This window comes from Gekko japonicus, unplaced genomic scaffold, assembly GCF_001447785.1.
Source record: "Gekko japonicus isolate JY-2015 unplaced genomic scaffold, Gekko_japonicus_V1.1 scaffold502, whole genome shotgun sequence".
In the NCBI taxonomy this organism is placed as follows: Eukaryota; Metazoa; Chordata; class Lepidosauria; order Squamata; family Gekkonidae; genus Gekko; species Gekko japonicus.
Genome location: NW_015169186.1, coordinates 113,039 through 126,075, shown reverse-complemented (window position 1 = coordinate 126,075; position 13,037 = coordinate 113,039). Strand labels below are relative to the sequence as shown.

The window sequence follows — 13,037 nt, the reverse complement described above, 5'->3', positions numbered from 1 at the left end:
GGCTATTTTTGGACAGGAATGCACAGGAACGGAGTTCCGGCTGGCTCCTGAGTTGGCCACGCCCATCTGGAACTCATTAGCATAATAGGCCACACCCAACAGCAGAAACTCATTAGGATTGGCTACATTAGGGGTGTGTGGCCTAACATGCAAAGAAGTTCCTGCTACAAAAAAAGCTCTGGGTTTTGACAACAAACAAGGTAAACAGAATAAGATTACAGTGTAATCTCCAGTTAACTGTGTGAAACGTTTTCAGAATGTAACGTCATTTGTGCAACTTATTTGCTTCTTCTAGAGCAAACTTGCCCATGGACTTTTTGAGCAGAAGAGTGTTTTTCTTCATTGCCCAGTTATACCTAAATAATCAGAATTAACATGGGACCCCTTTCATGGGAGCTCTGTTTGTACAGAGAAGAATAGCTGGCATTTATATCCAGTGTGGGAACAAGGAACTTACTGAAGTGTAACTTGTCAAATATGTAGAAATAATTACCCATATAAGTTTGTTCTGTGTCCCGGCTCCTGTGGCAAGACCTTAAAGTAACTGAGTTTTTGTTATTCCTAAACACAGAGATCTCAGATCCCCTAACAAACAAGAGAAATACGTTGCATGACAGATGTAACATCCTATTGCCTTTAGAGGGGCCGCGGTCGCTCAAGTGGTTAAGATGCTGAGCTGCAGACCGGAAGGTCTGTAGTTCGGCAGTTCGAGACCCGAGTGCTGCATGACGGAGTGAGCTCCCATCTCTGGCCCCAGCTCCTGCCAACCTAGCCGTTCGAAGGTGACAGAATTCCGTGCGCCTCGGCATGTAGTCATGCCGGCCACATGACCACGGAGAAGTCTCTGGACAGTGCTGGCTCTTCTGCTTGGAAATGGAGATGAGCACTGCCCCCTAGAGTCAGGTTTGACTGGCTTCCGAGCAAGGGAAACCTTTACCCTTATTGCCTTTAGAAAGTGTAAGAGAGTCTTGATATACAATGGGAATTGCATTTCATAAGGACTTTTCTGTGCAAGAAAACGTTCGTTTATTCTCCTCTGAATATACTGAGCTTTAAATCTGCAGACTACAATGCTGTTACAATTGCAGATATTTGTCAACCTGCAAATCCTCTCAAATGTCTTCTCTTCAACCATGGCAGTGGGAAAATCTCTTTCTAGAATTAGAGCAGTAAAAGGGAGAGCTTAACAAACAACAACCTTGAACTTATTTAATTCTCCATGTCCAGTGTGTGTGTCTGTGTGTAAAATAAGATTACAGTGATTCCAAAGCGGTTTTTAATTGGACAGTGGTGTGCTCAGCTGCCATTCATCTGCATTCTCTGCAGCTTAGTCTCTGCTTTCAATAGCAAGGTCACCTTTTAGGTCTCATACGATTGGTTCCTAGGGAGAAAAAGTGCATGAGCGCCATTGCAGTAGCTGGATAATTAAGCTCATGGCAGAAAAGGAGAATGTTCCATTGACAGGGCTGTTCTAGGAGTGACGGTGGCGAGAGAACTGGAAAGCCTCTATTGCTGTAACTGGCCAGTGTGGTGCAGGAAGGCCAGTGAGATGCAGTCAGGGCCGGCTCACTCACTAGGCGAACTAGGCGATCGCCTAGAGTGGGACGGCCCTTAGGGGTGCCAAACTGAACCCAGCCCCGTACTCTGGAAGTTTATTGATTATTTGTGTTTTTCATTCTTCCTAAAATGCATTTATTTTTGGAAATTGGTGGGCGCACGGGGGGGGGGGGGGGCGAGAAGAGATCTTCCTAGGGTGCAAAATAAGCTGGGGCCGGCCCTGAATGCAGTGAGCAGCCGGTTTGCCTGGGGCCCTGGAGACCTAGACTCACATTCCCCTCCCGCCCGTGGAGGTCTGGCTGCTGCCTCTCAGACTGGACTGACCTCACGGGGTTGCCTTGAGTGGGATACTGGGGACACTGACTGTGCTTCTTAAGAGGAGGAGGGAAACGCAAATGTGGTACGTTAAACGAGTAGCCAGTCAGATAAACCACACAGCACAGAAATGGCTGTAGGGCTTATCCAGTGTGACTTTATTGGCACTGGCCAGTAAGCCCTCTGCTGAGACTGGAGAGCACTGTACCTTCTCCAGCAACGTTCATGGCTAATCTTAAGGCCCTGTTGAGCGCATGGTAGCATTTCATAGCATTGCTAAAACATCATGTGTTGTATGGAGCAGCCTCCTCAGTTTCTGAAAATAGGCCGGCCATCACTAAGTGATGCTGCTGAACAGGTTCCTAGCTTGACTGTACATCGAGAAGGCAAAGTTTGCCGGAGTGTAATAACTTTGAATGCAATTGAACAAAGTTTGAGTCCAGTCAGTGGCACCTTTAAGACCAACCAAGTTTTATGGAAGGTATGAGCTGTCGTGTACACGGCACACTTCTTCAGGTACCTTTTTGTATCTTCTTTGTATCTGAGGGAGTGTGGCACGCACACAAAAGCTCGTACACTGAATCAGGGCTTTTTTTGTAGAAAATGCCCAGCAGGAACTCATTAGCATAATAGGCCACACCCAACAGCAGACACTCATTAGCATATTAGGCCGCACCCTTGACAGTACATCACATTAGCATATTAGGCCACACACCCCGTGTTACCTGAAGTGTGGTCATCCAGCCACACCCACCTTTTGCTTCTTATTCTGTTTACCTTGTTTGTTGTCAAAACCCAGAGTTATTTTTTGTAGCAGGAACTTCTTTGCATGTTAGGCCACACACCCCTAACGTAGCCAATCCGAATGAGTTCCTGCTGTTGGGTGTGGCCTATTATGCTAATGAGTTCTTGCTGGGCGTGGCCAACTTGGGAGCCAGCCGGAAGTCCGTTCCTGTGCGTTCCTGCCCAAAAATAGCCCTGATCTTGTGTTTGGTGCACATTTTAAAACTCTGTATGACTCCGGCTGCTTTTTTCCGGGGTGTTTGAGCTCATGTGTTTCCTTTTGGAGCCATGCTTGCTGCTCTCTGGTGGTTCCTTCAGGCCCAGTCTCAGATACTCTGAAACAAAATCTATCTAGAGGTGGTCAGAATGACATTGTATGTATATGGTACCCCATACTAGTACATCTATCTACCAAAGAAACAGTACCTGGTGTACTAAACACTCTGCATCTATGGTAATTTTCAAACTGTATAATACCGACAAATTGTACGAAATGTACAAAGCCATTGAGAGCTGACTACGCTCATGCTTACCTTGTAAATCTTTGCTGTTTATAAAAATGAATAAAAATTATCTGTTAAAAAAAAGAGTACATTTCTTAAAAATTGGGATGGAATTCCTTGAGAGAGGGTGAGGTTTACTCTTAGACAAGACGGCATCGCAGCGGTACTGCCAAAAGTTTCAGCAACACGTAAGAACGAAGGAGGCTTCAAAGGGTCATCTGTCGAAGCCAATAAATAGTGTCAAAGGCTGAGTTAACTGAAAGGTGTGGGATGTGGCCCAGTCCTTATTGTTTTCTTTCTGGTCTTTCTCCCCAGCTCTGCTTTGTGATGTTTTGGACTCCAAACGTGTCAGAGAAGATATTAGTTGACATAATAGGAGTGGATTTTGCCTTTGCGGAGCTCTGTGTCATTCCTTTGCGTATCTTCTCCTTCTTCCCAGTTCCAGGTATGAGGGAAATGTGTGAGGGAGGCAGGGAACTTAAAACATGTGCCTGTTCATCCCATTGCTTTGCGGAGTTACCGGGTAAAGTTCAGCTGGAGAGACCGCCATGACTCTATGATAGTTCACTCAGAAGGAGTAAGGGCTGTGGTGGAGAATGTGTCCAATTTATTGTTTTTGTCTTGCAGTACAGGGAACTGGAGTTTGGCTCACACGTCACACTTCAGTTTGTGGACGGACATTACAATCATACTGTCAAACAGCTCAGCCTAAGGTGTTCCCATCTCACAAATGATATTGATTTCGTTGAACTGAACCATTATAATAATAACCCCCGATGAGCTTGAACCATGGCCCCGGTCACACGGGAGGCTTTGATCCGCGAGAGGGACGGATCGGGGGCGCATCAAGCGGGCGCGATCACACCGCAACATCTGGGAAGCGGCACGCCCCCGCCCCCAATCTGTCTCTTCCAGCCGAAGATGCGGATTAAAAAAAAAGCCCTATAAAACACTACTACTTACAGGAAACAGGGCAGCCGTGTGATCGCCGGCGCGCCCGTCTCCAGCAGCATGCGAGGCCCCCTGCCAAACAGCGCAGGCGCACATGTGCACAGCTGCCTCACCTTGTTCTACTGTCCGTGGCGTCCCTCTCGCATCTGATCGCGCTGGGGAGCCTATGTGCGGCGGCTCGGGGGATCTGTCTGATCCCGCCGCCGCACTTCTCTTTTGATGTGGCTCAAAAAGCCGCACTTCAGCCGCACCTTTTCCCCCAGTGTGACCGGGGCCTTTGTCATGCAAACCATGAACTTTTATCAGGCACGTGTGACCATATGATCTCTGAGGGGCCCACATGGGGTGTGTTTTAACAGAGAGAGCAAAAACCATCTCTGCTGCAGGCGGGAGATGCAGCCAAGCACGGAGGCTCTCTGAAGCTGACATCCGATGATTCTTTCCCCTTACAGTCACAGTCAGGGCACACTTGACAGGATGGCTGATGACCCTGAAAAAGACGTTTGTGCTGGCCCCGAGCTCCGTGCTGCGGATCATCGTTCTCATCACCAGCCTGATTGTGCTGCCTTACTTGGGGTAAGTCCCCCCCTTTTTCTCTCTGCCATTCCCCCCGGCAGTCCAGCGCAAACCCCCACCCCCTCCCAATAGGCAACATGGACCCACCGCATTATCCATCTGCCTTGCGAGTGCTGTGCAGACAGTCTGTTTCACGGGCAGACAGGAGGAGGGGTGAAAGTCATCCGTTTGTTGCGTTGATGGTCAAGTCACAGCCGACGTCTGGCGACCCCAGAGGGGTTTCGAGGCAAGGGAGGTCCAGAGAGGGGGTCTGCCATGGCCCGCCTCCACCGTTGTGCCCCTGGTGTTCCTTGGAGGTCCTCCCATCCAAATACTACCCAGGGCCGACCCTGCGGAGCTTCCGAGAGCTGATGGGATCCGGCCAGTTTGGGCTCTCCAGTACCCTCATTTATTAATGGGAAGCTTCGACACGACCCATTAAACCTGCATCTGTTCAGACACAGCATCCAGGGCAGGGCTGTGCTGCAACTCCTGTCGTGATCCAGGGACAGCTGTTTATTTATTGACTTCATTCACACCCCGCCTTTCTCCCCACTGGGGTCCCCAAAGCGGCTTACGTCATTCTCCTCTCTTCCGGTTTGCTCTCACAACAGCCCTCTGAGGTGGGTTAGGCTGAGCGTCTGTGCCCAAGGCGGCTGCCCTGAGTAGCTCTTCTGCCGCCCTCTCTCCTGAAGCTCCTCCCCTCTCCGCCCATCAGTACCAGGACGCTCCCTCAAACACTTCTGTGGCGTTCCCAGGTGCGGCGCACGAAATTGGCTAGGTCCACAAGAGGGAGGGTTGCCAACTGCCCACTGAGGGCAGGAGAGCTCCCACGCCACCCTCCCTCCACTGCCCACCCTTGCTCAGTTAGTGGGGGGCCAGGGAGGGGCCGGAGGGGCATCCCAGGACACCACAGCCATCATTTCTGTCTGCAGAACTGGAGGTGACATCACTGCATCGTGGGGTTCCTGAAAACTCTACAATTTTTAAAAAATAGGATTTGGGATAGATCCTAGAGTGTCCTGCAACACGGGAAGATTGCTTTGGGCGACACAGCCCACAGTGGTGCTCTAGGACACCCTTTCAGTGATTCTCTGCATCTCCCCCCGCCCTGGGTCTGATGGAGGGGTGCAAGGTGTTGATAACTCTGGTTCTAATGGGGATCTGTTCAGCATCTCCATCTCGCACGAATGAGTGACCCCTGGGGCAGGTGGCACCCACCTTCTGAGCGCCCGTGCTAAGCTCCTGAGCTGACGCACCCCGGTAAGCTTCTCTGTGTCGCCTTCCACGCCAAGGCTTCCTCCCAGGCCCCACTCCACAGCCAGGCAGGTCTTTTATAACCTCTGAGATTGTTAGGAGGCGGATCGCTCGCCCACAGCACAGTCAGGTCACTTTTGGCCCAGCCCGCTCGACTGATCATACCACAGAGCTGCCACCTGGTCCCCTCCCCCTCACTTTATTTTTCAAAAAATCACACCCACAGCACAGAATGTTATTATAAAATAGCTTTGTAGGAAGCCGTACGGTGTCTCTCTGCCATCCTTAAAACACTAGCACTACCCCTTCCCAAGTCTTTCCACGTGAGCAGTTTCTGAGGGCCAAGAGTCAGCCATTTTCTTCTCTCACTGCGGCTGTCCTGCTGGGATACAATTCCTTCTGCGTTAATAGATGGAATATTCTGTTTGGGGCAGTGATGCTCTGGATTCTGGGTGCTTGGGGGGCCACAGTGGGAGGACTTCTGTAGTTCTAGCCCTACTGGTGGACCTCTTGGTGGCACCTGAGAGTTGGCCACTGTGTGGCACAGAGTGTTGTCCTGGATGGGCCATTGGCCTGATCCAGCATGGCTTCTCTTCTGTTCTTAATAGCTGTGAGTCAACGCCGTGACATCAGAGGGAAGGCTGGTGAGGGGGAATGGGTTCTTGCAGGAGACAGACAGATAGTTTTAGTCTGTTGCAGCCACAAAACTGACTAACCATTTTCAGTGGTTACGTTTTGCCATGTGTTTTACCCTCCTCCCACCCCGAGGCTAGCAACCAGTGTGAGACTTACTGGCATCGGTGGGAATTCTTCATCATCACCCTAGTCCTGAATTGATGCGAGGGCCGACATTTTAGTGCCCACACTGATCTCTGCATTTTAACCATAAAGTCCTGGCCGAATGCTGGAGTGTCACCCCTATGCAGTGATGTCACTTCTGGTCTGTGCCGGAAGTGACGTCATCATGGCAGCATCAGCCCACTAACTGGCGGTGGGAGAAGAGGGCTGCCAGCAAGAGGTCTCCTGCCCCCCCTCGTTTCCCAGGGTTCTGGTTTACATGTACTGAAGCTGAAAATATGTGTTTCTCCTTTCAGACAAAATGGTGATCACGTGTATCATAAGAACATAAGAGACGCCAATGTTGGATCAGGCCAAAGGCCCATCCAGTCCAACACTCTGTGTCACACAGTGGCCAGAAATACCAGGTGCCATCAGGAGGTCCACCAGTGGGGCCAGGACATTTGAAGCCCTCCCACTGTTGACCCCCCCCCCCAAGCACCAAGAAGACAGAGCATCCCTTGCCCCAGAGTCCCTATCTATACCTTGTGGCTAATAGCCACTGATGGACCTCTGCTCCATATGCTTATCTAATTCCCTTTTGAAGCCGTCCATGCTTGTAGCCGCCACCACTTCCTGTGGCAGTGAATTCCATGTGTTAATCACTCTTTGGGTGAAGAAGGACTTCCTTTTATCCATTCTAATGCATGTAGTTGCCAGGCTCCCAGTACACACGACTGTAACAATGTGAAAGGTTTTATGTTGTTTTAATGACTGCTTTATCATTATTGTAGCATCCCTGTTATCATTAAGGCTGATGCTGGATTGTCTCTTTTCCCTTTGCTGCTTTTAGTGTTCATGGAGCCACCCTCGGAGTCGGATCCCTTCTCGCTGGCTTTGTTGGAGAATCCACCATGGTTGCAATAGCAGCCTGTTACGTTTATCAGAAAGAGGTTAGTGGTAACTTGCACAGAGGAATTATCTCTGCATACCATTTCTCTGATTGCTGAAGTTAAAAGAAATCCCTCTTGAATTCCAGGAATATTAATCCATCCTACTCACTAGAGGCCTGTCTTTATTTTTTTTTCTTGGCTTCTACCTTGATTTCGTTGTTGTTTAATTGATCGCTGTTTCATATGATTATATATTGTTGTGGCCTATAATCATTGATTTGCTTAACAGCCGGATTTTCTTTTCCACGTCTGAGGCAGTCTGGCCTACGAGTCAGTAGGGATTTCCCCTTTTCGTTAATCGTTATCTTTTATTTATTGAACATTTCACTGTGCAATCTTACAAGCTGAGCCGAAATGTTTGAATTGGCATCGAGAAGGACTGTAAGATGTGATTCCTGCATATTTGAATGGGTTCACATTTCTGTACATTCATGGATGTTATAGCTGTACTTAACTGCCTGTTGTGGAGACAGGGAGAGGCTTTTCTCCCTCTCCCATAGTGCTAGGGGGGGAAAAAAACCCTCCCCGGGGGTCATCCACTGAAGCTGAGGGGTGGGAGATGCAGGACAGACCGGAGGAAGTTCTCCTTCACACAGTGCACAGTTAAATTCTAGAACTCGCTGCTGCAGCGCTGGGGAGTACCGGGGGGGGGGAGGATGCCGTGGCCCTCATCCGGCTCACAGACTTCCTAGAGGCAGCTGGTTGGCCACGGTGTGAGACAGGATGCTGGACCTGATGGCCCCTCAGCCTGATCCAGCGTGGCTCTTCTGATGTTCTTACCTAAGGGTAAGGGCCTGTTAAGGGCCTGACTGGTAAGCCACCGTGGTATGTGATATAGGAAACTGATGTGACCCTACTTCCCTTCAGGAGGTACCAACTAAGGAAGGAGGTCTAAGTCACCGAAAAGGGGTTAGTCCTGAAGGAGGGAAAGAGCCGCTATCGGAGGCAAGCCGGAGTTTTAAGAATGGCAGTACTAGATGCTTTACGTTTCTGCTACATTTATATTCACACAAACTTATTTGTGTGTATGTTGTTTCCTACCTGTGAAGCATAACAAACGAAGTATGTTTGGATAAAGCCGTGTCTGGCTTGTACTTTCCAGGCTATAGTCCACATGACTGAATGATTCTCCAAGCAAAACAAACACAAATCAACTCCCCACCAGTGTTCCCTCTAAGCTGAGTTAGGGTGAGCTAGCTCATAGGTTTTTTGGTCTCCAGCTCACACATTTTCATCTTCGCTCAGGAAGGGACGGCTCCAGAGCAAACTAATTTATGCAGTAGCCAAATCACTTGCTCACAACTTTAATGCCAGTAGCTCACAAAGTAGAATTTTTGCTCACAAGACTCCACAGCTTAGAGGGAACATTGCAGTCCCCACATACTGGTAGAGCAGTGTTCTAGCCTCGCTTTCTCCCTAACATCTAGTTTGTTGCATGCATTGGATTTTTTGGTGTGGAGGAGCATTTGGCCATCTGGGCTGCAGTTCAGAGCAATGTTCCCTCTAAGCTGTGGAGTCTTGTGAGCAAAAATTTTACCTTGTGAGCAACTGGCATTAAAGCTGTGAGCCAGCAATTTGGCTGTTGCAAAAAGTTTCCTCTGGAGCCCTCCTTCCTGAGCTAAGACAAAAATGTGTGAGCCAGAGGCTAAAAAACTGTGAGCTAGCTCACACTGACTCAGCTTAGAGGGAACACTGGACTCCAGAGAATGGTGCCGCCTGGAGGCCAGCTTCCCTCCACAGTGAGAACTGGAAGTAAGAGTTCCCTTGATTTAAGCTCCCGCGAGAGTGCTAGCCATCTGCCACATTGCTCTTTTTTTCTCTGTAACCTAGAAAAAGAAGAGGAATGACAACGAGACGGCTACAGAAGGTGAAGACTCGGCAATGACCGACATGCCTCAGACAGAGGAAATGACGGACATCGTAGAAATGAGAGAAGAGAATGAGTGACAGATTGGGAGTGGCTGTTCTCTGCAGGACAAATGGAGGCATCTTTCTTCTCTCACACTTTCCGGGGTTTCTTTTTAATAAAGAGGCCCTGATTCCAGAGGTTATGCTGGCGTGGATGAGGGACCTCAAGGAACAGTCTCTGCTTTCTCCTGTTCAGCTGCATTTCTTCTCTCACTCCATGTAAAGTCAAAAGATGTGGCCGCTGTGGAGGAGAGGGAACCTCCCTTCTTTGGGCCGTCTCCGTGTATCAACCAAAGTCATGCTGTTCATTTACGGACTCCGCTGCCGTCCTCTCGACCTCCTCGATGCTCTCCCTCCGCTCCGGCACACACACACTTCCTTTTTTAATTAACAAATGATTGAAAATGCAACATTTGACAAAAGATTAGCTTTATTTTACTTGCTTGAAAAAGACTTTGTTGACATGTATCATGGTAGACTCCCTGAGTTGGGCTTTCTCATCATTCAATGTGATGTACTGTATACTGCTACGCAACAAGGTACTGAGGCAGGAGTCAAGGAAAAAAAGTAAATAATAGACTACATTAAACAGACCATGGTAAATATAAGGCAAGTCTTTCTGTTTAGAGTTCACTGTATCACCTGAGATACAGAACAGTCTTTTATAAATCTCTGGTTTCCCAGCTGTGAACCAGTATCTGTACTACACTAACCGTACAAATGTTTTCTAAAGAATAGGATGGGTATTTAAATTGGAAGCTTTATATAGAATATGAATGTCCCATCTAAAGCCCTCTCTTGAGAAGCCTTTTGTTTCCCTGCTTAACAGTGTGCAGGATACGGCACTGTGATGTGGTGTAAGAAATTGCTTCTGAGGTTATTTCCTAAAAGGGAGATGATAAAAGGGAGGGGGGAAAATCCACCGATATTTAAACCAAAGTTCTAATCCAGTGTTTTGAAAGTGTGGCTGTTTGTATTGTCTGTTCAAAAATATACTGGCTAACTTATACAGAGAATATCATAGTATATCTATTTGATGTAGAGAACTCGGGATAGGGCTGTTGCTTCAACACTTCCCCAAGAGTGAACGATATAAATAAGTCAAAGTCCTACAGCAGAGGCATGTCTTTCAAAAACAAAGAGGACCTGGAGAGGAATTGATCAAAGGGATAAGTGGTACATCCATCACCCTTTAATCTGACTGCGCAAGGCATGGACCCCTGGGCTCCACTTCGATGACTGGATGTGCTTCTGTATTGGAGAGGCTCAAGGTGTGCGCAGGGTTTCAGGCCCCGCTGGGGGGCCCCAACCGCCCGCAGGCTGTGCAGTTTATGCAGTTGGCTTCCTCCCGTGGGAGTGGGATTTGCCCTCTGGGTCCAGCCCACTGGAAGGAGCCCTGCAGTGGGTGTGCCCCAGAAAGGGGGCAGTGGGGGCACCGGTGGCCACAGGGGGGGGCTGGCTTTGGCCGTGTCCCAGGACGTCGTTTTAATCCTAAAGGAAATTGTCTTGAAATTAAAATATTTCAAGGTTTCTTTAGCCAAATTATATTTTTCTATATGCTTTAGAACGGTAAAAATTATTTTATTTAATTTTGCACAAATCCGTTTTCTAGATTTCTAGAGCAAGTCGCTTAGGATAGACGGAATCTTTAAAAGTAAAACGGCAATCCTATATCAATATATGTGTACATATACACATGTAAGTGTATAAATATATATATTGTATATTATGTGTAATTTATTTGAGGCTGCGGTAAATTTCTTATTTTTCCAAAGCTCAGTAAAGAATTTCTAATACAATACAAGGCTTGCTTGTGTGCTGAAACTAAGTCTAAAGAAGTGTTCCGTCTCTGCAGAGTTGATATTCAGCCGTGCCCTTGCACAGATGCCATAAATAAGGTGATGCAACAAATATAGTCTCAAAGAGGGGGGGGGGGCTTGTGAATATTAGTTGAGGTTGGAGAGTAGCCCCTGCTGGCTCCAGGGCCAGATCTGGTTCTTTGGGAACGCCAGCTGGCCTCTGGTTGCCAGTCCAGGGCTGACTCCAGGTCTTGGTGAACTCCAGGCAAGATGCCCTTTGGAGGACGCCACCCACTAAACAGCAGCTCCTCCTCCTGAGCAGCAGTTGCTCCTCAGCACCGCTAGCACATGCTCATGTGGCCGCTCATCCTTGCTGGTGTGCAAGCACGACGGCAGGCTACTGCTGCCGCTGTTCTGAACCTGGAAGAGGAGGGAGGAGGACTTAGTGCTGTCACCCCTAGGTGGCCGTGTGGGGCAGCACCAAAGAGAGGATGATTTCAGAGGGTGCCCCCACCCAGTCGTGCCATCTGGAGAACAGAGGCCGGTTGCAGTGGCTGCTGCATCACTGCACTTTGTCAGGAGTTGGCAGTGAGGCCTCACTGACAAGTACCCAGTGATGCCCATTCCTGATGCCATCCCGGAGGTGCGAGTGGTGTATGAAGGTAGTGCCGGTGACAGTGGCATGTACCAAGACACCACCATGGAGAAAGAAAGGGGGCTGAACCTGCCTCCCAGCCAAGTTTCAAAATGGGTCAAAAACTAGTTGCTGGCTTTATGTTTTTTGCCATCAAGTCGCAGCAGACTGACGGTCACCCCCATCGAGTTCTGAAGGCAAGGGGCATTCAGAGGTGGGTTGCCATCACCTGCCTCTGTGTAGCAACCTTGATAACCCTGAGTGGTCTCCCATCCAGGTTGGACCCTGCTGAGTTTCCAGGATTGGGCTTACCCAGGTCAGGGCAGTTGCCGAATAGGGGAACCGGGATACTGGAAATTTCGCACAAGAGAAGCCAAGGAGAACAATACCGATCCGAAGTTCTCAGTGCTGTTCTGTCTGCTTTTTACAGAAGTATAACGGAGGAAAATCAACACTGTACAGTATATATTCTGTGAGCACACGGATCTGACTGTGTGGGTGTGTGTACTGTATAACTTTCTCTCTCTCTTTCTGTGTGTGGAAGGACTCATGCGCAGAGATTTCTTATGGTATGTCTTTAGAAATGTATGCTGTAGTATATTTATTTTGGCTCAGAGCCATAAAAAAAATTAAAACTCCTGACATTTCAGTGCTTCTTTCTTAGCTAGCTGGACGGATAATTAGCAACTTTCTGGTGATAGAAATGGCTTATGGCCCTGTGACTGCAGCTTCAAATGCCATCATATTTAAAGAAAGGATGCTTAATTCCATGCAGATATTTATTGTTGTTGTTGTTGTTGATAATGGGTTGGGTCCAGGGCTATTTTTGGGCAGGAACGCACAGGAATGGAGTTCCAGCTGGCTCCCAAGTTGGCCACACCCAGCAGGAACACATTAGCATAATAGGCCACACCTAACAGCAGGAACTCATTAGGATTGGCTACATTAGGGGTGTGTGGCCTAACATGCAAAGGAGTTCCTGCTACAAAAAAAGCCCTGGGTTTTGACAACAAACAAGGTAAAGAGAGTAACAAGCCAAAAGGTG

At 48.5% G+C, this 13,037-nt stretch overlaps 1 protein-coding gene across 1 annotated transcript in view; it reads left to right on the top strand.

Moving 5' to 3' along the window:
• The window catches only part of ANKH (ANKH inorganic pyrophosphate transport regulator), a 132,726-nt gene extending 119,947 nt beyond the window's left edge, over window positions 1-12,779 (top strand). Inside the window, exons 9-12 of the mRNA XM_015416186.1 lie at window positions 3,474-3,603; window positions 4,562-4,685; window positions 7,552-7,651; window positions 9,482-12,779. Of these exons, the coding sequence (XP_015271672.1) occupies window positions 3,474-3,603; window positions 4,562-4,685; window positions 7,552-7,651; window positions 9,482-9,598 (471 nt within the window). The 3' untranslated portion in view covers window positions 9,599-12,779. The remainder of the gene's footprint in view (window positions 1-3,473; window positions 3,604-4,561; window positions 4,686-7,551; window positions 7,652-9,481) is intronic.
• Window positions 12,780-13,037: the final 258 nt, after the last annotated feature.